Source organism: Amblyomma americanum, chromosome 6, assembly GCF_052857255.1.
Source record: "Amblyomma americanum isolate KBUSLIRL-KWMA chromosome 6, ASM5285725v1, whole genome shotgun sequence".
Taxonomy (NCBI): Eukaryota; Metazoa; Arthropoda; class Arachnida; order Ixodida; family Ixodidae; genus Amblyomma; species Amblyomma americanum.
The window spans coordinates 23,506,869-23,532,459 of NC_135502.1; the positions used below are offsets into that span (position 1 = coordinate 23,506,869).

Here is a 25,591-nt window from a genome sequence, read left to right on the forward strand (position 1 = left end):
AGTGGGCCGCAAACTAGTGGGCGGAATAAGCTGGGAGTCTTTCCTCTGCATTTCGTACTCTTTGAAATAAAGGAACACGCGGACGGAATATTCCGCAGAGCCGCGTGTACGTAGTCTCGGGCACTTGCTGACTCGGGGTTTAAGCGAAATCTAAAGGAAAGTGCTGAACGGCTAGCCCACTAAGTAGATGGTTTGAAAAGCACTGCCTGCACGTGCTTCGCTGCAGTGATCAACGTTTCACATTGCGCGCTGTAACCGAGCGACTTTTTACTTTCTACCTTTAGGAAAGCAATCACTAAATGCGGCCCAGGGCTCACAATATCCTCCTCTGCTCTCACCCTTTTCTTTTCTCCTCTCCTTCTTCGTTTTTAGTCTTTCGTCAAACGAGAAAACTTTATAACTGCGAGAGTGGAAGGAAAACCAATACGGACTCCTCAGTCCTTTCTGTACAGTCGACGGAAAAATAGCCTCGGGTAGAGAAAGGGTGGAGAGGGCGGGTATATAGGTTTGGGCAAAACCGCATGCGAGCTCATTTATAAAAGGGTCCGCTCGCTGCCGCTTGCGAATGAAACTGAGAGCCTTTTCCAGTAAACGAAAGTCGTCTGAGGAGGTCCTCGGCCGGTCACGTTCACCGGTTGCGGAAAGCTTTAGTGCTTCGGCTCCACGAAAAGCTCCACGAAGATCTCCACGAAGAGCAAGGTCGAGGAGCGGTTAGGCCCGGCGCTGTGATTACCGCGGTGCGGTCAAAGCGATTTTTTTGTTCTGGCAGGCACTCACTTGTGAAAACTGGGTGGTCCCGTGATATGGCGGTGTTTAAGATTTAGGCAATTTTGATATTTCCATACAGTTGAACCTCGCTATAGCGAAGTTGAAGGGGCCCGGCGATTCCTTCTTTATAGCCGTGGCTTCGTTACAGTCTATGCTGACCGAGCTTCCAAGAGTAATTATCACCCCTTCGTTACATCCAATATTTCTTTATAAACCGTTTCGTTATAACGAGGTTCGACTATAGTCTTTTTGGGGTTCCTGTAGCTCGCTCCTTGTCCGAATGCTGACAGCAAGTAAGTGGGCAGCCGAAGGTTTGACTAAAACTAAACTGGACTCCGGCCAAATGTTTATGTCGATGCAGATTATAGTTGACTGCAGCCATACAGCTGCAAAAACAAAAAAGCTCTGCAAGGCATTTATTTTTTGCCAGTATGACTCTGGTAAGCTCGATAGTAAATTCAATCATTATCTCTCTAAGAGACCTCTCAGCAGCGCAGGATTCCTCTTAGAAACTTATACTCTAAAGGTCTTTTCAATCCTGGGACGAAGAAAAAACGTCATCGGGCGCAAAAAGGGGTTCCTTATTATTTTTTACTTGACGGCTCAGATCTTCTGTTCGGTCGAACTGGATGCCATGCCAACTTTCTTTTTCGTTTCCAAAAGTTGGAAGAGTGGGAGGGGGATGGGTGGCGACCTGTACAATGTATCGAGCAGTATGCGAGTAAATACGGTATACTGGGATTAACAGTCCATTCTACACCACGAAAACGAAACAAGCATCTTTCGACTGTCAATATACTGTACAGGTTGGGAGCGTAGTTCCAGAAGAGCTCACATCGACGAAGCAATTAGGTTCAGTCTCTCTTCAGCTGGGCTCATTCATCACATATTCATTCATCACGCTACGCTTGCTGCTGATAGTCGAGCACGAACGCACAGTTTGCTTCCCACGAAACAGCCTGATAACCGCCCAGCGCACTTCTTCTGAATGTTATTCATCGAAGAAGCGGGCCTATCTTTAGAGCAGTCATTCCAGGTCATCAGTACATGAACAAAACGCCAGTTGGGGGCCCTTAGTTATATCAATGCGTATAAATTCAGCAGTCCATCCAAATGAGACTGCTTAATAATCAAAGTATCATTCCCTGCAGTATGGTTCACGAAAGAACGCTAACTGTGATTTAACGGGTAAGATTCTAATTGTTGTCTTGTGTAGTTGCTTCGGGGCTCATCGCTGAAAGCCTTCTCATGTTGCAGCTGTAACGTTTAATGCCGTCGTTTTCCCTAGGTGCTTTCTGCGATGGCTCGCAGGCTTGAGATGTTTTTGCAAATGCCCATTGATATATTCTGTGGTACAAACAAGTTCTGTCCCACAACTGTGCCGACGGTAGATTCCAAAGATAATGTAGGAGATAAATAAGCATTTTGCCACCCTCCATAATCTTCTGTGACAAAAGGCACAAGCTTCTGGTGGCGGCATCAATACTGCGCAGTTTTGCAGCCGATCAACCCACCAAAAATTAAGGCGGATTTTTTCTTTTGTAATTTGTCTTGACATAATAGTAGAGACTTGTTCTTTCACACTACCGCCTTTCGTGCAGGTCATTTATTTTGCAGTTGCAATTACTTTTGCTTACAGTAACGATGCGAAACATTAGACAGCCTCGGGAACCTAATCGGTCTATTCCTACTAAACTTCTGAGTTTTGACTCATTTTGAGTTTGTCCCTAGCATTTATTTAACTCTCTAGCAACACTAGTAACACCGTTCAGATCGAAACGAGCTGGTTAAGACAGTAGACTGTGCTGAGAATACGCGGTGCTTCTCATGAGGTCAAAAGGCTACCACTGGTATGAACATAGTGAAAGCCATCGATTGTGCAGTGTTATTGATTCAATGCTAAGCATCAGCCTCCCGCTATTCACGAGGCAACCGCTCGTTCTGAAAAGGTCCAACTCTCTCCTGTGAATGAAACATGCTTTCACAAGAACCAAAGTGGTAATAACCAGAGAGCTGACGCAGTGTAATTGTTCCCACAGATTCCAGCACCGCTAAATTCCTCACATTCGCACACAAAGTAAGGAAAGATGAAGGCGATAGCACGACCACTTTTCTCCAGCCATTTGTGTTGAGCGGAGCCTTTCATACAAGACTGCGCGCTTGTCTATACATGCCTTCTTTTCAGCCTGAACAGCGGCCAATGTGAAATGATTTTTGTAGGGGCAGATTAGACGCCTGATTACCGAGTTTACCAAATTTCTCCAATTAATAAAATATAAATAAACACAAAAGAAAAGATTATACACGAAGCGATCAGTACCTTTTCAACCGCTTTATTTGTAGCGTAAAATGCGTTGTCGGCCTAGTTGGTGTAATTCATCAGACATGGTAAATTTGCGCGAAAAGAACACGCAGAAGACCGGATACGGGATACGTATCCTGTCTTGTGCGTCTCTTGTGCGTGTGATAATTTACTTGCTACCTCACGACGGATAACTAAAGAAAAAATTGTAAACGTCGCATCTACGTTGTTTGTAGGCAGGTTCCCGATAGTATGCGTACTCCGGAACATGTTCCGTGTTCTTGAAAACCTTCCAGGCCACAAACCTTGCTTCCGGGTCGAGTTTCGTGGGTTGTTTACCTTCGCCAGCGTTCCTAATCTCACGAGGAAAATGGGGACTCTTATCCTCACTTTAACAAAGGATAGGAATGTCAGGTGTCTTGCGAAAGCAGCATTACATCGCGCAGCAACACACGATAGTCTATCAACAGCAGCAGCAGAAGCCTGAGTAGGCCTACAGCAGGACAAAGGCCCCGCCCATGTCTCTCCAATTAACCCTCTCCTGTACCAGCTGCCGCCACCGTATCCCAGCAAACTTCTTAATCTCATCCACCTACCTAACTTTCTCCCGCCCCCTGCTACACTTGCCTTCTAGTGGAATACAGTCCGTTACCTTTAACGACCATCGGTTATATTGCCTTCGCATTACATGCCCTGCCCAAACCAATTTCGTCTTCGTTATTTCGACAAGGATGTCATTAACCGGCGTTTGTTTCCTAACCCATTCTGCCTTCTAGGCCATTCTCCCTGTCTGTTGGTGTTCCACCGGTCACTTTCATTTCCATAGCTCGCTGCGCTGTTCTCATGTTGCACCCTTTTCGATAGCCTCCACGTATCTGCCCCATCATTGAGTACCGGTAAGATGCAGCTAGTATATGTTTTTCTCTAGAGAAATATTGGTAAACTGCCATTCTCGGTCTGAGAAAACCTGCCAAATTCTATCCACCCAATATTTTTTTTTTATTCTTCTAGTTATTTCATTCTCGTGATCCGGATCTGTGGTCTCTACTTGCCCTAAGTAGACGTATTCGCCATCGATGGTGCATAACGGCTAAAGAGCTCATGGTGCATATGACTTTAGCGTCGTATCCTACTTCTCTCGCTTCTAAACGAACCAACAGTTTAGAACCAACAATCAGACGTACAAAAAAAAACAGACAGCTTGAGCACTAGACTGATAACCCATGGCACCTTTCCGGTTGTAACCAACGAAAACGGCTGCAGAGATGTTTCGCAAACTCTTCTGGGTCGCATTTACAATGAGAGTCGACTTTACAACGAGAATAATAATTTGCAGTGAAATCAAAGAAATTACACGAAAAATAAAACAGGACGTGCGCTTAACTCGCCGACACCACAGCCCTGCATAGTCACGACCGATGCACACTAAACGTATAGGAAGCCAAGGCTAACCCATTTCGAAAACCACGATGCACGCTGAAATGAAAACATCCTGACAGAGAGCTTCGTTTTGACGGTTGAAAAGTTGAAACAAGCTGATGTCTGTCCCTGTAAAGAGTACTTCGTCTGTTAGACATTGATGCTATAAGGAGAAGACACTTATTTCAATTAATTGCACTTATAATCAAGTAAGAGCAGCGGATTAATTACGTGGAGGTAATCTGGGCCAAAGTACCAAAAAGCAGGGCATCTAATCAAGAGTAGCAAAAATTAAAAAAAACGCGAGAAAAACTTACATTGCAAATGCGACAGTATAGGACAACTTAAGGCTTGTTGCTTTTAAAGTGACTCCAGATGCCCGTACTTCAGTTTCTTCTTTTCGATCGCAGAAATATTTGAAACACATTTTATGCTAGAATATGGTGACGCTGTTTTTACTGATTCTGCTGGGAAATATTGCGCATTATTTGGCCTTTATTAATTGTTTTACACGAGTGCCACTCACATATATGTATATTTACACACACATGTATATGGTTTGTGTGTGAACTCGCACATATGCCAGACTCACACATAGAGGTCTTGTAAGCCCTGACCGATGCTACGAAATGTACTATTCATCATCGTCTCCCTAACTACGTCCACTGCAGGACAAAGGTCTTTCCCATATTTCTCCTATTATTCGTGTCTTGCACCATCCGCGGCCACCCCATCCTCGAAAACTTTCTAGTCACATACGCCCACCTGACTTTCTGCCAGACCCTGATACGCTTGAATTCGCTCTAAATCCACTTCTTCACCCTAAGGGGCCAGTGGTTATTCTCCCTTTGCGTTACATGCCTGTCCACTCCCATTTTTTTCTTTTCATTTTAACAAAGATATCACAAATTCACAGGGTATCACAAGTTAGGTGTGCGGATGAGATTAAGAAGTTTCCGAGTATACGGTGGCCGCAGCTGGCAAAGGGCAGGGTTAATTGAAGAGGCATGGGAGATGTCTTTGCCCTACAGTGGGCGTAGTCAGGCTGATAACTTTGATGCTCACAAATTCGCGCTTTTTAGGTTCATTTACGCCTTACACTCATTAATCCGCTGCCACAGTCTTACCAGTTCTATTCTGTCTATGGAGTTAGAGGCTTTGATGCTTTAGCGTTTTTTAACTAGATGTTTCGTCTCTTCAGAGAGCTTGCAGTGTCCGGTCAAGCTACTCTACCACCTGATGCTATTGCGCACTGCGTAAAATATTTGTAAGATTGTAATTCCTAGATTCAACTCTAAGGTAATCGCCCTTGGCTAAAGCGGAATACCTGCTATCGAGCGAGACCCTGAATTTTTATACTTTCTCTGTTACCGTTAACTGGGTTATGTGCCTCTTATTTACCATTTTCATCCGCTCTCTATTCAGATCCCGGCTGATTATAGACTTAAACATCTTATGGTTACTACATCTCATCCCGTCTAGCACCTCCACTTCCTGCACGGTGCTGGGATTGCCGCACGATATGGCCTCTACTTCATTTTTGTGTTGCTTCTAACGCCCATAAAATTTTGTTACATTTTTCCCTGTAAACAGACATGCTTTCGGTAAACCATGCTGTCATTATCTTTTTGCGCCTGAGGTTTTACAGTTACAAGCACGCGGACGAGCAGAGGAATAAAGTGTGACGGTTGTCTCACTCACTCACATACTCACTCACTCACTCACTCACTCACTCACTCACTCACTCACTCACTCACTCACTCACTCACTCACTCACTCACTCACTCACTCACTCACTCACTCACTCACTCACTCACTCACTCACTCACTCACTCACTCACTCACTCACTCACTCACTCAATCGCTGACTCACTCCTCACCCCATCGCGACACCATTTCCTATTCGTGAAAAAAAGCTCATTCCTCACTTCACCTAAGAGCCACAGATTAAAAAATACGCTCAAAAGCTCTCAGACGTCAAAAGCTTCAAACGCAGGTTAGCTAAAGGTTAAAAATCTGCGCGTGTCCGCGACGATTACTCAGGGATGAAAAACTTATCTAAGGCCGTAATGCGCAATGATTCAGGGCTTGAAAAATCCAACCGCGCGACATATTAATTTGTCGGGAGGCCAGTAATACCCATTATAATGCAAATTAATCGGCTACTGTTTTCAGAGATTAACCTTTTTCTTTTTGTCGTGAAACACCCGTGCGACTTAGGTAAGCTAATTATGAACGCAGTTAATGGCTGCGAAATGCTGCTCTAACAATGTTTCATTGTTTTTTGTTTTCTTCTGTTTGCAGGGGTGTGGCGACTGTAAATATTGCGTTGAACACGATGGATATCAATCAGTGCTCCGAGGACGACCTTTTCTTCGCCAAAAGTCATCGGTGTGATCCACAAAGTGCCGAGGTAAGCCCGTACTTAGTTTACTACGTAATATCTGCACCTTATTCCTGAACAATAAAAATGCAAACCCACAAAATCAATTACGGAAGTGCCTTTTTAAGTGCCGACAGTTGTTTCTCTCGACTAAATTTAGGTTGTTTGCAGCGGAGGAGCCCTGTGATGCGCACACGAACGTTGTTTATGCCCCAAATACGAGTGTTCGGTACAAGCTTGCACGACTTCGTTATCACGGAAAGGTTGCAGCAAAACAACAGGTCGATTGTGAACGTGTGCGAAACATAAATTTCGGACAGCGCTTTATTCCTTCTACATTACCGCCTTGTTTTCGCAAAGGCAATATTTCAAGCTGCACTCTAATTCCGCTGTCATTTTGGCACACTCATCCTCACATATCATTTTTCTAATTATGCCTAATTCTCGACGATATCACTTCTTCTCTCTTCGAGAACCAATATTTACAGTAATATAATGTATCAAAGTTCCAGACATACGGCGTGCGCTGTTGTTAATGCGGCCTATTTTTCGTGAGTACGCCACAAAAAAACATGTACGCAAGAGTGACGGAGCCTTACGACGCCACAAATAAGTAATTTTGGAGCTACTGAAAACATGCTTGCGCGTAGTGTAATGCTCAGTTTTGCGCGGAAAAACAAAGTTGTCAGAAAGGTGCGGCTATCGCTTTGAGAACCAAGCTGTATGCATGTCCCAGGAAATCATGAAGCGACCTATACAGCATAATCACATGAACACTGAAGAAAAGATTGGCTTTATGTATGGAAAAGAAAAAAATTAACGTCTCATCTCCATAATTTCAAGCAGTTGGACGCTACTGTTTCAGTGCACCTCACAACAATGGGGTAACCCTGATTACTGGTCTATAAGCGACTGCGTCGTTTCGTCACAAGACCAGGAATTTTGCCTTTTAGGAGAAATAGACACCCGCTGTGACAGAACCGGTGAATGCACTGGATGTTTCTACACAAAAATTTACAGATGATCAATGTGATTGATGCGACAGAAATGCGTTAGCATTAGGCGTATTATGTTTCTGTTCTCTATGCGTGGTGATGTATTGTCTTTGTGTGGCAAATGAGAGAGATAGAGAGCTATTAAGGTTCTCCCATTCCTTTTCGTCTTCCCTTTCCTACTGTCCCTCTACTTCCTCCTCTCTCTCTCCCTGTTTCTCTACTTTTCCACCTACCAACCATGGCAGGTGCAGGCTTCAGAGACCGCCGCCGACGGACTCTGTTCTTCAAACTAATTCCTTTAATGCTAACGCATCAAAAGAAAGGAGATAGTGCAAAGTTAGTGCGTCGAACGCACGTAAACAAAATTCTACGTGTCCTTGTCTGAATCAAAAGTCTTCGGGACCTATCACATGAAAAACGACGAGAAAAAGCGCTATTAAAAGAGGCCCTACCTTTGCTTGCAATCACTGAGGCACTGCTCAAACGCGCGCACATCCTTAGCGCACTGCGCGGTGCACCTGCGTTCAAATAGTATTTTCTGCGGGTCCTCATCAGCAAGGACCCAGTGCGAGCTCTTCCCTTGTTTATAAATGGTTTTTGAGGCACTTTTTTCATGTTTTCTTTTCACCTCCTTTTGTAATGCAGCAGTGCTGCATTTGCTATATCGCCCATTTTCGTCTCATTTTTATTTGACAAGAAGGCGAATAAAATTAAGTTCTCGCACCTATATCCCCTATTCCCATTTTCTGTCTTTCGCTTCCCGCTGATTATGTTGATCTGCATGCGCTCTCGTGAAGAAAAAGAAAAAAAAAGAAACAACATATAGACCTCGTTGAAAAACCGCTGACGTAGGAAAATGACACAAGGAAACAAGAGCCATGGAGTACCGCCTGCGTTCCGCGGGTGCATCGGCAAACAGACAATATGCGGGCACCCGACGACGTCCCTGTCCCCCCGCCTTTCCTTTCGACCGCTTCTTCCACTGTGGAGGCACGTGCTGGAGCGAGGCAACGACCGGTTCGTGCCAGGAACGCATTAGAGGCCACGACGGATGGGGAAAGCGAAAGGACCAGGCTCGGAGTCCGAGCAACGTTTGTTAGAGCGGAGCCACCGGTCGGCCCTCCCGCGGGCGCATATTTCAGACAGACACGACCGGTGGAACCTGCCTAGTACCCGGCGGCAGCTAATCCCTCAGGCAACCCTGGGACCTGGGACACGCATACAGTGGCTGGCGTGCCTCGGGCCGATCTCGAACCGCTTGCATGCCAACTCTCTTCTTGGGCCGGGCGCACGTCATCATTTCTCCGCGAAGAATGGAGGCGGGAGGGAGATAGGGAACGAAAGGAAAGGAAAGGTATGAAGAGTGCGGAGTAGGGGAGCTGGTACACGCCAAGTTTTCTAAGTCTCGAAGAAAGACGTATGAGGGAGACTGGTGCCGCTAATCTCGGAGGATTCATTGGAGCGACTCTACAAACACGCTTGCGCGCTTAAGCTTTCCGTAGCACGCTGGTGGGCTAGTTATTTGGTGCAGCCTTTGTCAAAAAGTAGAGAGGCTCATCTCTGCGTGGTCAATGATAACATCAGGATGTGTTCAGGGATAGTGCTACGCTGCCAGCCTTTCAATGCTTTCCGGGTTGGACACCGCTTTGTGTCATTAATCCTAGGTCTGTGAAGCGCGGGCACTCGTAAGAAGACAAGCTACACGACCGGGCACTAGTCAGGCCCTTTTGTGCAATAGATTACTTGCTTTTGTCAAAATTCTCTACATCTTTTCAAACAATAAAAAGCTGAATAGCTGCACCCATAGCCACAACAAGTTTAAGAATAATTTGTAACTGTGTGCTGGTAACTGCCTCGCACAACGCATTTGAGCGCCCACGTAGAATAGAAAGCTGTTTTTACCGCTTAACCTTGCTCTCTGTTTAATTTTTTACACGTATTAAGCTACTGGTGCCTAGTAGTTGTGTTTTTTTAGAATTCTGATCTTGTTTTTTTAATTATTCTTGCTAATAATTGCGAATTAAACGAAGGAGAATACAGAAGCAATCAGTACTTGCCTTTATTCTAGGATTTTCTTGAATACTAACCCGTTTTCATTTATTATCTCGAATTAATTTTTACTACTAGCACAGTGTTCCTTTTAATGCCTCCAATCATATATAATTGTCCATCCCATTAGAAATATACGACAGATCCGGTCCCAAATACAACAAAATTTTTGTCGTCCCGTTGTTACGACAGATTTTTACCTGTAGTATTACAATGTAGTCTCTTGTTGCGACAGAACTGGGTGTGTCGTTATGACAGCAGGCTGCTCAGTACTACTGAGATCTGTTGTTACAAGCAAAAATTTCTGTTTTCTGGTTCCAACATACTACAGGAAAATCTGTCGTGACAGCAGAAAATGTTCTGTTATGTTTTTCGATAGTGATTCTTCACCCTTTAACACGCGTTGTGGTTTATATGACGTCTTATATTTTGGATGTTCTGTCCACGGGTGTGTCGACTCGACTGCATGCATTTTATGCTGCTGAACTGTAATCAGGGCGCTGAGCTTACTCCAGTTGCTACTGCGTAGCTTAACCACGCAGCCTCCTTTCTCTTATTGAAAGAAACAGATAAATTGTTTGAAGTTTTATGAGAAACACCAGGGAAGAACTCAGAAACACACTGCGGCGTTCGAGCAAAGGAAAAGACGAGCATAGCAGCTTACATGCCGAGCCAACTCCAAGTGCTCCGTTGTGATGTTCCTGAAAGAGCGAATGGCCGCGGTCAAGTGTTTAACTTCCGGAAGGAGGGTCTCTCCCGCTACCGAGTAAACAGAGTTCGGGAAGCGCCAAAGATAAAAAAAAAATAAACGTACAGGCCGTAAAGCGCTGAGCTCTCGAAAACTAGGCACACGTTTTGGGGCTTGATTTTGGAACGGCACGCGGACGTGGGCTTTTTCGGGAGGAACGCTCCTGTCGCTACCACGTCAAGCTTCTAAACCGGAAGTGATGTGATGCATGTTCGAACGCAGCAGCCGCTGCTAAAAGGGAGTAAGAGTGGCGACTTCCTAAGTGTACTCAAAGCTCTTAGTTTATGGAGGTTGCTGGCAACATCGTGCCTGCGGCGGCGGGGCCGTGCGCCATTAAGATACGAGGTGATTTGTTGAAAGGTGCGTGAATACCCTCGACTTTATTTAGCGCTGTGCTTTTTAAAACCAAAATCTTTGGACCATTTTTTTTTTCATTCTTTCGTGCCCCGTGGCCTCTGGTTCAGCGGCGTGGTCTCAAACGTGACGCCAGGGATATGTCTTAAGCGTCTCACAAGCGTCCCAAAGGTCACACAGTATGCAAATTAGACACTCTGTAATAGAATCGCGCCTAAATAATTCAAGGGTCTTTAGTATAAAGCAGGTTTAGCTGCACATTAGAAGTTGAAACAGATGGCTGGCATTGGTATTACATGATATCAGTAATTGAATTAGTACTGGTACTGGTACCGGTACTGGTACTCGTATTGGTACTGGTACTGGTATTGGTATGTAGTGTTTAACGTGCCTAAGCGACACATAGGTTTTGAGGGACGCCGTAGTGGTGGGCTCCGGATTAATTTGGACCACGTAGAGTTCCTCAAAGTGTGCTGAAATCTCACAGCACACGGGCGTGTTTTGCATTCCCCCTGCAACAAAGCGTGGCAGCCGCATCGGGGCTTCGATTCCGGCACCATGGCATCAGCAACCGAACACCAAAGTGATTGAGTCACCGCGGCGGGTTGAAAGCAATACTGCGACAACCCTGCTCTACGTAAGCAAATAGTGCTGCTCCTCAATAATCAACACAAGCTTTTTTCTTCTAAGTCCTTTCGTAAACCTCCGGACCTACTTTAGTCATGCGTACGCTTATGCTTCGCACCGGCTTCTGTAGTATTTATTCAGCAGCGTTACTATTGCATGTTTTCGCAACTCGCCACCGGAAAGTGTCGCGTGCAGGAAACCTATCCTGCACTTCCAGTGTATCCGCGCGTTCCCACGTGTAGCCAGGAGCACCTAACTAAGTCTTGTGCATTTTTCCCAGCTCTTAGATACACCATGAAAATTTTGACGCGAAAAGAGATCTACAAAATAGTAAAAACAAACGATTATTTTGCTCTGAACGATTTCCTCATCTACGAGCTAAACTTAAGGGCTGCGGAGCACGGTTCAGCGCACCGCTCAGATAAGAATTATCGTTTTCTTTTTTGGCTGTGCTACGTACGTAAGCAGTCGGTTAATTGCAATTGCATGAGTGAGAAATTAATATCTAATCTTTCCTTACCTTAGCCGTTAAATCCCTTTGCAGGCCTTATGAAGTGCATGTTTTACGTATGCTTGCGAAATCATTTAAGAAAACGGTGGCGCAGTGTAGTTTAATGTGTTGCCCATGATAGCGAGAGAGAGAGAGAGTTCGCTCAATTGAAGCACACAACTGAAAGCTAATCGAATCCTCATTTTCGTATGCGCGTACTATTTTTCAATCTTCAAATCGTATTGAAGTGTTAGTAATTTGTGTGCAGTAATTTTTCGACGTGCTGCCTCTCGTAAAAACACCGTATGCCGCGCCGATTTATCGCTTGTTCCCGCTTAGATGCCCGCTTTAAGGGAGCTTTTAAACAGCAAAACGCGAACAAAGTAAAACTCGAGGGAATAATGGCAAATCATATACATTCGCACGAAAGTGAGCACTGACTGCGAAGGCGACTCTGAGCGGCCGAAGAAACTATGCTGTGCCATTTCCGAGCCCTGAAAGGACAATCCACTCGCAAGAGATTTCATCGTTCCTGTCCAGTAAGGCAATCCCAGGATATTATTCGCAGGAACAGGAACGAAATTTGCGCTTGTCGGTAAGCAGCTGTTCTGAGTAGTCTCCTTCCCCCCCCCCCCCTCCAACATCGTCTCTCTTTTTTTTTTCGCGCTTCTGCAACATCAGTGGTAATCACTAACGCATTTTTTTTTTACAGGAACATTCAGTATGCTGTCCCTAATCATCGCTCATAAATTGCCTTCTTAAGGATTAAAAGCAAAGCTCTACCTGCTTCATGCTAAGCAGCTCAGCTTTGGCCGCTGATCCAAATTCGAAAGCATCCTGTCATTAGGCCTTGCCGTATAAATACCAAAGCGTACCGATAGGCCGGTAGGCGAACTCGGTGGCATCGTCTCGTCATCAACAGGTCGTGCTCTTAGAGGGCGCCCCATGCATCAACTTCACGTCACGACGAACTCCGTGTGTTTTGGCGGTACTGAAAAAGACCAGTGTGCTTTTTAATTTTGTCGACGGACCTCGTGATGACAGCATGCCAACACGTGCAGTCGGCGGCACGAAGCAATGATTTTTTGTATCTTGCATAAGCTGTTTTATATAAGCTGTCTGCTGCCTCATTCGCTGCGTACTCTTCTGACGGCAAAACATGCGAACGACAAGGGAGGGCTTAGCCGAAGGTCAGCCCCGCGTTCTCAGCTATGCTTTAATGCGCCAATCAAAACCTACCCATATCATAGGTAATTTTTCGCAACATTGCACTTAAAACAAACGTAAGCTTGTGTCTTTTGCACGCACCGTTGCATTTTTTTATCTACGTAATGCAGTTTTCAACGTTTCTTGTATTTTTTTTTTGAGGAATCGCTTTTATTTTTAACCTAGTGTTTCGTACGTGAATTTTGTGGATGCCGTACATTTATGACTCGTACCTTCATTGTTTAGCAACTTCTTTCTCCTGAACTTTATATTTCACAGTTCTTTGCCACGAGTGTTGATGGTTTTAATAAATGAATGCATCACTAAATTTTTTACACCTCGCATACTTAGAAAAACTTTATTTCCACAGTACAAAACGAATATGTTTCGTAATGTGCTTTTACCCTGCGCAGTGCTCCCACATAGGGGACGATTTCCGAAAAATAAAACGATGAAAGGTACGCGCAACTGCGTCGAAGTCCTCTGTGGTAACTTTTTCCCCATGTACGATTATTTCGAAATGTAGTACACGCAAACAAAACCAGGGAACTATCGCTAATTCCTTTTGGATTATTTTCTATTGTTTTGTTTTGTTTTTCATAGAGGACCCGCAATGGGTACAGGCACTACAACACGAACGCGTTCGACACAGCGTATAGCTGTTTGCCTGCCAAACAATCTCCGTATAAAAAAAAAAGGGGGGGGGGTCATTTCTTGTTCAGTTCACCAACGCGTCGTTCGACTTGTAAACATAAGCGTACGCATTACGCGCCTGTTTTCGCCACTCGTTTCCGCGCGTCATTCCTTCAATCAGTTTGCTTGAAATACTGCGCCATTCAGTGAAACGACAAGAAGCCACGCGCATAACTTGGGCGTTATAGGAGAAAATCGTGGTCTCCTGTGCACACCTTAGGTTTGGAAGCACTAAAGAAGAGATACAAGGTGGTCACATTAAATGAAGAAATTTTCCTTCGTTTGCTCACTACCTCTTATTGAAAATACCTCTCTCTCTCTCTGGCTCGTTCTTTCGACCTTTCTCTCTGAAGCACGTAATTTTATTTGTTGTTCTTTTAACGCCCGCATTTTTATAGTTTCGCATTCCTCACCTCATCCTTTTTGCTTTTCTCAAACTTAAGCTTTTCTTCTCTGTTCCTCTTGCGCGTCCTTCGCAGTCTTGCAGCTTATGAAGTCGTCGCTTCGGCGCTCAATTCAAATTCCTCGGGGCGTATGCATTTTGATCGAGCAGCCGTGGACACCACCTTTTATTATACGACGACAGTCAGATAAGAAGGAGAGAAAAAAGCAAATGAAAACAAAAGAATGAAATAGACAGCAGAAAGAGGGGAAATAAAATGTCTGATGGACAGAGGCGCGCCAGCACGGAGGACATGTTCTCGGGCGCATTTCCAGCTTTTCGCGCACCTCCGCACTATTCATAGCCGCTTTCGCACTTCGTCTATTTCACGAAGCGCGTCGAGAATATATGCTAGGCATTCTAGAATATATTTTTTCTGCGTTATTTTCTTGTATATCTTTCTCAGCCCTTTTAGATCTTATTTTTTATTATATTTTCTCTTTCTTTAACTTTTCTTTCCGTTCTTTCACGCTGCCCCGCCTTATCCGCTGTCCTCGAATACGTGTTCAATTCATTCGTTCGTTCATATTTTATTGACCTTCTTCCAGCTTTTTCTCTGCTCTTTTTGCGTCGTTCCTTTCTTTAAAATGCGCAATCCATATTTACTTTCTTTTTTCTCGTTCAGCTTTCTTCTCTCATTCCGTCACCCGGCGTCTCTGTAGGTTCTCTTTCTTTGTAAAGTTTTTTTTTTATTTCTTGTGCGCAACGATGCTTGGTCCTTATGCCCACATCTGTTCCCTGTCTCGACACGGTGCTTCCAGTTTCAGCAATGCTGTCTTCTTTCCTTTCATTTTTTCTTTCCCTTCTGCCTTCTGTTCTTCCCATCGTTTACCCGTGCTCCAGGTTCGATCGCATCGCCTTCAACGTCTGCATCTGCTCTCCTCGGAGCCACCTTCCCTGCTAAGCGCGGTAAAAATGCTCGAGAATTTCCGGCGCTCGTTCCGCAAGTTTGCAAGTCTTTTGTGCCACAAATTTATGGCTCCGGGGCAACTTTCCCTCCCCGCTTTATCTCTTTTTTTTTTACAGCTCTTTCCACGCGCCGGTCTCTCTCGTTTTCTCCGAACCTTGTGGTCGGCCGCAGATCGTTGTTAAGAAAAAAAAGTTATGGCAGCCATCCTTTCTTCGAGACCGCAAACAGCCTCCCGCCGTCGGCTCCACCTCTGGCCCGATTAAGAGGCAGTTCGAGCTCCGGATCCGTCCGCCTGAACACGAGGCAACAGCAAACCACAAACCTCTCTCTAGGGCTACCGCTTCAGTATTACGGGGGCTCTTCACAACTGTGTAGAGCCACTGAAACTGTGTGCGGCTGTACATAACCGGAATCAAACCAAGTCTCCTTGCTATCGCTTTACTTTTCGGAAAAACAACCAAGATCGCTTTCTAGCCCCGCCTTTTTCAATTTGATTTATTGAAGCAAATTTTCCTGTTTGAATCTACATGGGACGTCTTGAGTTTGCAGAAATCAGCAGACTATCCTGTCATCGGTTCGCTATTCTAGAGAATGCGGTTTTGCACTGTGTGTACAGTCTTTGTCAAAAGTAGACAGCCCAGGGGGTCTGCTTCTTAGCCCTACAGCGCGGCTCCTCTTGCATGCTCAGGGACCCTAGTCTCACGAAGGCGGGATGAACTTAAGTCCTCAACCCTCAACCCTCCCAAGCTTAGGACTGTCAAATATGCTAAAGAGCCAAACTACACGGCTTGGAAGCAAACCCCTAGGGCTTTATATTTTTTGAAAAACACTTTACATATAATTCACTTTTCCAGCGCTAAATAGATGGCACAGTAAAAAATCTGGGACTGATTTGGACGCGTTTTTTTCTAGACTCAAGCGTGCATTTCAGCTCTGCCCTGAGCGGTCTACTAAAAAGACTCCCTGTTACTCGCATCGCTGCTTCACAAGCAATTAAAAAGATGCTCATGTAAAACTTTTTGCTGGGTGAGTTGGTGCATATTCTTCGGTAAACGTTACGCGCGATATAAAACATTCACGAAAAAGGAAGACAGGACGACGCGCGTCGTCCTGTCTTCCTTTTATGTGAATTTTTTATGTTGCGTTTACGTTTATCGAAAAAAAAGATGCATCAGAAAACCTTCCCTGAGAGCAGTACAAAAAAAAATGAAGGCTCTTCTGAGTGCGACTGCTCTTCTGAGTGCTAAGCCTATAGTGGAGCATCAGCTAACAGAATACAGAGCGGCATGGGCGGCTGCGGTAATCTGTACAAAATCTTTTCGGTGAGCAGTTCTTGATATTGTGTGTGCACACAGCATCGTTAGTGTGAAAATTCTGGATCTCAGCAAAATATCGCCACTCGAAGGCGAATTAAATTCCCCAAGCATCAAAGATTTAGAGGTGTCGAGATAGTTTCATTGGCGAACCTTAAGTTCCGTGTCATTTCAAGGAAACGTTATGTTTGTCAGCGGCGTGAATCGTTACGTGTTCGTGTCATGCATCTCACTTTGCGTCTTTTGTTCATTTCCGCCGAGCAGCTTGCGTTTATGTATAGCAGCTAAACTTGATATTCCAGTTCAATGAGCCTGTCTGGATTTTGTTTCGGAATTAACACTGCACCATCTACCAACCTGCCTAAGGAAGGATGTTACTCGTGTGTACGTATTTTCCGACAACGCGACTTGGTAGCACCGTTACTTACTTGGAGCGCCGGTTGGGGTTTGTGATCGTCCGGCGGGAAACAACGCAAACAGCTCGATGTACACTAGAGGCCGCTCCATTCAGCGTCCAGTCTCTTGAGTGGTCTTGAACGGAAACTGTAAATAGATGTTCACGGTGTGTACTCCTTGTTTTATGTTATGTGCCTCACTGTTGTCACCTCGAAGTTTGGTGAAAGGGGCCAGGTCGTCGGGCATGTTGACGTTTCCGGTCGTCGTTATGGCATTTCTCCATCTGCTCCAAGCTTTTCTGTAAATGAGTTGTGCTATGAAACTGACTAAAGCAGTGGCGGCAACAAATTGGAACTCTCCCTAATCAGCTACGATCAAAGTCATAATACGATAGAAAATTTTTAACGAAGTATAAAAATTTGAGCTGGCACGATGTTATCTCGAGAGAAAACATGAAGAATAAATTAGGCGACCCAATATTGGGCGATACAGCCAGCTAGAGGTAAGGCGTGAATACTTGAACAACGTTCAGTGTGAACCTAGAGTGCTGCTGCCTTGAAAAATATAACAGATCACACAATAGGAACGCCGCATAAATTTGTAAAACACTATTAATGTAATCTTCTCGGGACTCTTACATCTTGGAAAATGAAGCGAAAAAAAGAACAAGCGACGCCGACAACATCGGCAGTGCAATCCCGTGTTCACCGCCCGTACGTTCGCCCATGCACCGAAGAACAAACCCTACACTCGCACCCGGATCGAGAGGCTTAGTTCAAGCGGATTTCGTTGGCTAAATTGGATTCCTGAGTGCGGCATGATTTTTGAGAGCCCAGTGAAAAAAACAAAAGACGGCTTTGTGCTCGGCGCAGCCAAAGACAGGCGGCTGGGCTTCGTCGAGCTAGGTTGTGTTTTGTTGCGGTAACTTCGTTCTCCTCTTCTCTTTTTTCTTTACATCTTCCCTCCCCCCCCCCCCCCTCCCTTCCTTTTTCATGGAATATCGGGAAAAGAATGGAGGGTCGCTGGCATTTTCTGATTAGTTAGTAATCCGTTTAGTCACTTTAGAAGTGATATCAGCACAAGAATGGTAGTGAATTAAATGGTTTTCGCTAGCAGGAAGCAGACAGAAAGGCGAGCTAAGGTGCTGATTAGAGACTAGCCTTATTGGCGTGCTTAGCTTCTAGGAAGCCTTGAAGCAGTCATGGACGTTTCACGCAATACGTTAACAATACTTTGTCGAATTCCGCATATAATTGATAATATCATTTTTCGGGCCTATGTCCCATGTGGCTAACGATGTACTCGGCATTTTTTGTCTTATTGGTACTTATCCCTGTGCGCCCGTTTTGGTTGTTTCTTTCGTCTTTCTTTCTTCCTGTTCGTTTCTTTCTTTACTTCTTCCTTTCTGTCTTTCTTTTCTTCCTAATTTTTTCTTTCTTTATTCCCTTCCTTCTTTCTATTTCTCTTTCCTTCTTTGCTTCCATCCTTCTTTCACTGTTTCCTTAGTCTTCTTCTTCTTTCTTTCGTCCTGTATTCTTTTCCCTTTATTTTCTTCTTTCTTTCCTTCATTATCCTTCTGTTCTTCGCAATTCTTCCTTTCATCGACAAGCATAGCACAACTTGTAATTTAGGTTGGCAATCTCTTCTAAGATGCTTAATTTTGACCCATCTCATTAAATTTTAAACCTGATTGGTCTGAGACCAAAACAAATTTCACAAAAACCCACCAAAAATGGTAATTTTTCTCGTGGTAGGGAGGAGTTAATTTATAATGTAGATTTCACTATCTTCTTTTTTTTGTGAACTCAGCACTACACAAACAAGACAGCTACAGGCGACCGACAGCAGTGATGAAATGCGTCCTCAAAAAATGGCCAGGCTTAGCTTGGTTAAGCCAAGAATGCGTTGCATATCTCGATGGAGTTCCGTGCTGCTCCGTTGACTCGATAGGCTATTGACTCGATCGCCATTGAAACTGCCCGTGTAGCAGCGCTCGATCGCCTTTGAGTCGATAGACTATTGGTTCGAGGGCCCTCGAAATGCCCGTGTGACAGGGGTATAAGACTGTCCCGGCGAAGGAGCGCAGCTCTTTTATACATATGCGGTGACGTCAATCATAGCACAGCGCCCCTAGCGGGAGTCAGGTGGTGGCTGCGGCCGCGCGCTGTCGCGCCAGTTGGGGCCCAGCTTTTCCTCCGTGACGTCACGCGCCGGCGCAGCGCCCCTAGCGGGAGGAGCGGGAGTCAGGTGGTGGCTGCGGCCGCGCGCGACCGCGCGAGTTGGGGCCCAGCTTTTCCTCCGGCTGTCGTGACGTCACGTCACGTGGTTTGGTGGCTGCCCGGCCGCGCCCAAGGGCTGAACTGAGTGACTGCAATATGCAACGCATAAAACCTAGGCAGCGGAGTGGCTGCATTGCAGTGCCGCGTCGCAGCGCGTCCTACGCCAATACTTTATTGTATACGTGCGCTCAAATTCGACGCGCAGCTCATCATTGCCAAATTTTGCTAATCTACCCGACTCTCGCAACAAGTTTAGGCGAGAATGGACTTTGGACATCTTTACCAGACACAGCAAACAAGCGCAACTGACACCCCGAGTGTCATCCACTCGATTATGTGTGAGCTCAGCACAGCCTTGCTGCCTCACAGCTACGCGGGTCCCACGGGATGAAAGTTCTGGGATTCCGCGCGCAATGTCACATTTATCACGCTCTCATGCGTCGGCATAGCTTTGCGAAAGTCAAACCTCACGAGAACCTTCACTCTTTAAAGGTCGAAAAGGGATCCCGCTTGCCAGCGTTGCCAACAGTTCAGGAGAGCAGCCTACTTCGCTTGTTTTCCACCACGTGACACACGACAAGAAACTAAGGGCTGTATTTTTGATTCTCTAAGAAACCTCACTGGACTATAACGATACTCAGTAATACGAACTTTCAGCGCAGCTGTTGAGGCACTTTGATTTAGCGATTTACTCAGGTAAAGAATATGAGCTTGACATGTATGTACACATCTTATATTTTACACACATACTCATTCTTCGACTAACACTCCTCTCCAGTCCGCCTCTGAGTCTGGGCGGCACATTAGAACACTCATGCCTGAGAAATCCGTGTCTGAATCCTCGCTTGGCAGGTGGCGAAGAGGATAGAGAGAAATTCCCCTTTCCACTTTCAGTGGAGATGAAACCGAGGAAAAGTGAGAGAAAGAAGACGAAGAGAGGGTGGGAGGAGACAGGTGGTGGGTAGGAGAGATAGGGAAGGGGCTACGAAGTGCTACATGGTGACTGACGGAATGGATCACGCTCACACAGTCTGAACACGTGGTTGGCAGCGGCTGTTCGGTCTGAGAGGAACAATAATGTTAGCGCATATTCTTCCGCATCAGTCGCATTGATCGTCTATGCTTATTTACCGAGAGAGCCGTTAATAGGAGCCCACCAGGAGTCGTCGTGTATCTGAAGGCCGTTGTAGTTGCAGTTTGCTTGGCTTGCCTTGGTTTGTTGCCCAGGCGGATCGGTGCCAGGCCAAAGCGTGTCATACCAGGAGCCAAGCGAAAAGTGAGAGAAGAAGAAAGGAGAAGATGACAATATGCAGGGGCGTCGTCGTGAAGGAAGAAATGGAAGGAAGGTAATGAAGAAGAGGAAGAGAGATAGAGTATTGAAAGATAGGAAAGAAAATGTATGGACACGACGGCTCTTCCTGAAGGTTTTAACTCAGCCTTAGCCTACTTTAGCCAGTTCCTCATTTCCACTGGATACTACATGAACGGAAAATTTCTGAATATTTAGGATAAGTTCGCCCTCATATTCGACTTCGTGCTTGCCCTCATGTTCGTCTTCAGATTCTCCAATATTTCCGGGCAATTTTCACCTTAATTTGTCAAGAAAAGGCGCCAAAACCATTTCGTGCTTAAAACGCCCAGTCTTGTGGCGACATTTCTTCTATCAAGGTACAAAAAATAATGCACAAATCAGGTGAATCACAATAACGTAAGGCAACAGCACAAGCGACTACGGCGAAAATCGTAAGCGCTCCATTATTGTTACTTTAAAAAAAATCCAGAGCTCTATGAAGTACAAAAAAAAAGAACTATCGCTATTTTCTCTGACGGTTGCAAAACAGCGTCCTTGAGCGAGATCCACGTTACGTATTTTGAAGGTGCCGCTTAGAGAAGAATTGCGCTTCCCCACAATTGTTAATGGCCACCTCAAAGCAACCTCAGCCGGATCATTCGTTCCTGTGAGGAGTTCCTCTTGTTTTCCTGCACGAGACTAGCAAATGCGAACAGTTCAGAAGATCTGCCAACCTTTCGTTTCTGCCTTACCACTGGCTTACAAGGCCTGCAGCCTTAATCAAAACGTCCGAGGTCACACTCGGCGCTATTCAATAGAGACTTTTAGTATAGCGTATGATCGCTTGCGTACACTATACGCAAGCATTTAGCGGGAGGTAACAGAGGAGGTCGCACGACCACTTTTAGTTTATCGTATGCCAACCTGAACGCAACTATAGCGTAGGTTGCAGTGGCGCCATCTGGTGTTAAATTGTGAAAATATGTTGCGACAAAGTTTTTTTTTTTTCTATTTAGCCAAGGCATGGCCAAGGTTATTCAAGTCGCATCACGCAGTTAGCGGGTTGCGTGGCCAAATGGTTTGTGCTCTGCACAGTGGAGGTAGGGCCCGACTTTTTTTAGGTAACCGAACCGAGCGAGGTTCTTAATAACGTCATGGTGCGTACTAGCATCCTTTCGGACCCGTACTGCCTAGCGTTTTTAAGCTGGGACGACATCGAAGCGTTGCTGCGACGGGCTTGGTCGCTAGCCTAGACGGACCAGCTAACCGCCGAAACGGCAATTTTTGGCAAGGCTGTGACTACATTTCCTTAAGAATCCAAATCAAGGCAATCCACAGTCGGTTCTGTCTTGTTAGGATTAAGAGCTGCGGAATCGTTACACGGAATCGAAAATTAGGCAAGTTTATCCCTCTTTCTTTATGCTGTTGGCGAGGCGAGGCAAAGCGAATATCACCTGGCCATTTAAAGCAATGAATATGCCTAAAAACCCAATAACATTGACGAATTCTCTCCGAAGCGGGGGACGTGGGCGCCGCCATCTTGACAACGCTATTTTTCCTAGCGTTCGCAAGAGCAAGCACGCTAAATTCAAGAAATGGCGTACGTAACGCGCACGTACGCTAAACCTCGGTTTGGAATAGCGTTTATCGCATGCGCAGTACGAAGCACGCTGTTTTATAGCGTACGCTATGCCTTTGCGTATGTCTGCGTACGCTATACTAAAAGTCTCTAATGAGTCGTGCAGTATACTGCGTGCTCGTGCGACGCCCCAGAAGACTACAAATTTGCAGTGCTTAAAGAAAACTGCCGTTCGTACTCCCACAGATTTTTGCGGAGTCAGCTAAGTGCCCAGCGACTAGATTGAAAAACAACACCCTTTTTCCCTAAGGAGCCTTGAACGCGGCTGTACCAAATCTTTTTGCTTTAAGGGTACTTCTTTTCAGCACACCACGGCTAACCCTCTTCTTTCATAACCGGTCTTCCCTCACTTCTTGTTAGTAAATCGTTAATCCCTTCACCACAACCATTTTCGTGCCAGAAGCGCAATTCGTAACCCAAACCGGTCGTGCGCGCCCAACCGAGCCTTCTGTCTTGAGTAACAGCTGCAAACCAGTCGCAGCTGCGTACACTTTTGCCGACACTTCGCTTTCATCGCAATGCCCTGACGTCATCTTCTACCAGGCCACATGGAAAAGCAGGGAACGCGCGCCCACGCTCCGCGCGCACTGCTTTCGGCGTAATTTAATTAGGGCGGGGTGGCCGAGAACGTGGCTCGCATGCGGCTGCTGTGCGCGCAACCGCAAGCGTATATATATGGGAGGCCCTCGCTGGGACGCGCTTGCCAAAGTGCGGCGAAAAAGCGTTAGAGGAGAGGCAGATGAGCGCAGTGCGGTCTCGGGAGCTGCCGTTTCTTTGGGCTCTTTGAAGACGCTCGACTGCACAGACTGCGGTTAGAGGATGCCCTTGCGCTGAGGTTCACCCGGAGCGACTCCTTTTTCTCTTGCGTTTTCAGGGGAACCGAGCGCCCTACTCGGCTGGCATGCGGCCTTCGGGACAGGGCTGTGCCTTAATCTTAGTCCATAAACTAATCCCTCTTTCCCTACACTGGCAGCGCGTGAGGTAAATGACGTGACGTTAACAGAGATGCCCGAAAATATCAGGCAAGTGTCTCCACGAAAGTTAATTAATCAGTCATCCGCGGTGGTCAAAATAAGACAAGGGTTACAGTGAATTGATGGTTATTGTCAAATTGAAACTTGCGCAACGCATCAATGGGTGACGCCTGCTGTTTTGCGAAGTCGGAAGCCGCGCTATTTCAGAGCTGCTCGATGAGCGTGAAAACGCTGTGTCTGTCTTTCATACATGCTTTGTATTTAGCTGCCATCGCCTCGTTAGCACATTGTGGCTAACGCGTGTACACGCCGGCGCGTCGCTTTATTTACTGAAACGCAGTTCAAGACGTCTGCCTGCGCCAGCACTCGCGGAGTGGTGAGTACATAATAATAATAATAATAATAATAATAATAATAATAATAATAATAATAATTGGTTTTTTGGGGAAAGGAAAATGGCGCAGTATCTGTCTCATATATCGTTGGACACCTGAACAGCGCCGTAAGGGAAGGGATAAAGGAGGGAGTGAAAGAAGAAAGGAAGAATAGGTGCCGTAGTGGAGGGCTCCGGAATAATTTCGACCACCTGGGGATCTTTAACGTGCACTGATATAGCACAGCACACGGGCGCCTTAGCGTTTTTCCTCCATAAAAACGCAGCCGCCGCGAAAGTTCGCTTCACTCACGTAGTGTAAACATGTATTAGTGTGGGCAGAGAAAAAGAAAGAAAAATAATGTTGCCCAGCCTGCGTAGTGTAAACAGTAAGGTTTACACTAGTCGTCATCATCACGATAATCCTCATCAAACCAGTTGGCTCCTCTGCAGGACAAAAGCGCCTCCGAACGGCGCCGAACTGCTCCTGCAGTGCACCTGACAGTACTTCCGCCCCTGGATACGTTTTTCGTTACCAAGTATCGACTCCATCACTCGAACAGACCGTCGACCAGAGTCTTGTGCAATACATGCCCTGCCTTTATTCATTTCCTCCTCCTATTTAGGTGACAATGTCGTGAACTCGTGTATGTTATACAGCATGCGCTGCTTTCTTTCTATCTCTAAATTTTGCTTGCCCTTTGCGTTGCCCTCAGCTTCGTGTCAGGTCTTTGCACTAGACTCCAACTTGCAATGGGCCCCATAAGATATCCCTGGTAGGATACAATGGCTACGTACTTTCAGACCGAGGAATATCAGTAACTTTTGAGCAACAGCGGAATGTCTGCCCAGTGCAGTCGAACCAGTTCTTATATCAGGCATATTATCATGCTTATTATGTATCTTTCATTAGGATCTGCCCTGACTTTAGCACAGACAAATTTGTTCATCAACTGCTTCCAGTACCTTACCGTCAGTCGTGGACTTCAGCTCCTTCGTCAAGCTGTCGAACATCACTCTGGTATTGCTCACATCAATTTTTATGCTACCGCAGCAATCCACACCTTGAGTTGCTTTCGATGACAGAATCGGCAATGAATTTAAGGAATTAGCGTGCTGAATCGATTTCCTAGTAATTTTACTAATGACGTAAATCTTATCGTCGGCCAGTCTTTCCAAAGAACATGCTTTTTCTTGGGATATGTATGTATAGCCTTTCCCAGCTTCTATTAGCAGTTAACTTTGTGAATGTCTTATTCACAGCAGCACGCACTTCTTTACACATGCGTAAAACTATTTAATTCATAGCAATCCTGTAAAAAAAATTTGAGTCTGCACGGAATGTAAACATCTGTTCACACTAATGTGCACTAAACTTTTCAGAGCCTTTCTCTAAGCATTTAGTCGTTTTTCCGGAAAATGGCTTTGAAGTATGCACGGTATGCTGTTGGGATAGTTGGTTTTTGGCAGACATCATGGAATCACAGCGCTTGCAGACAATGACACAAAGAGGACGCACACGCAACTGCGCTGACTACGGGGGCGCGTTTTTAAGCATGACAGCAGCGGCCAGTTAAAACACGCTTAAAATTTACGCAGTTGTACACGGGCCAGGTCGCATTTTGTTTATTTACATCACTTCTACGTTTTTCGTGCTCAGTTCCGCACGCAAAACGCTCGCACTTTCTAAAGGGTGTGACTACACCGTGCAACACTAAATGCAACACTTTGAAGATGTCGCAGCCCAGTCCATTTAGCGTCAAAGCAAGCATTTTTCACAGACAGCAACGATGTCTGTGAGGTAACGTATCCGAAACCGCGAAACCGCAGTCAGCGTTGCTCCCTTGCGTCTGTACGAAGTGTTCCTGCAAAGAGCAAGTATTTAAGCTCCAGATGTTTTCGCGACATAATTCCACCATTTCAGCCCACGAAGCTCTGGA

At 45.6% G+C, this 25,591-nt stretch overlaps 1 protein-coding gene across 1 annotated transcript in view; it reads left to right on the forward strand.

Annotated features, from left to right (window-relative positions):
• Positions 1–25,591, forward strand: part of smog (G-protein coupled receptor 158 smog) — a 183,561-nt gene that overhangs the window by 83,806 nt on the left and 74,164 nt on the right. The window contains 1 exon segment of the mRNA XM_077628421.1: positions 6,794–6,902. Within this exon segment, the coding sequence (XP_077484547.1) occupies positions 6,794–6,902 (109 nt within the window).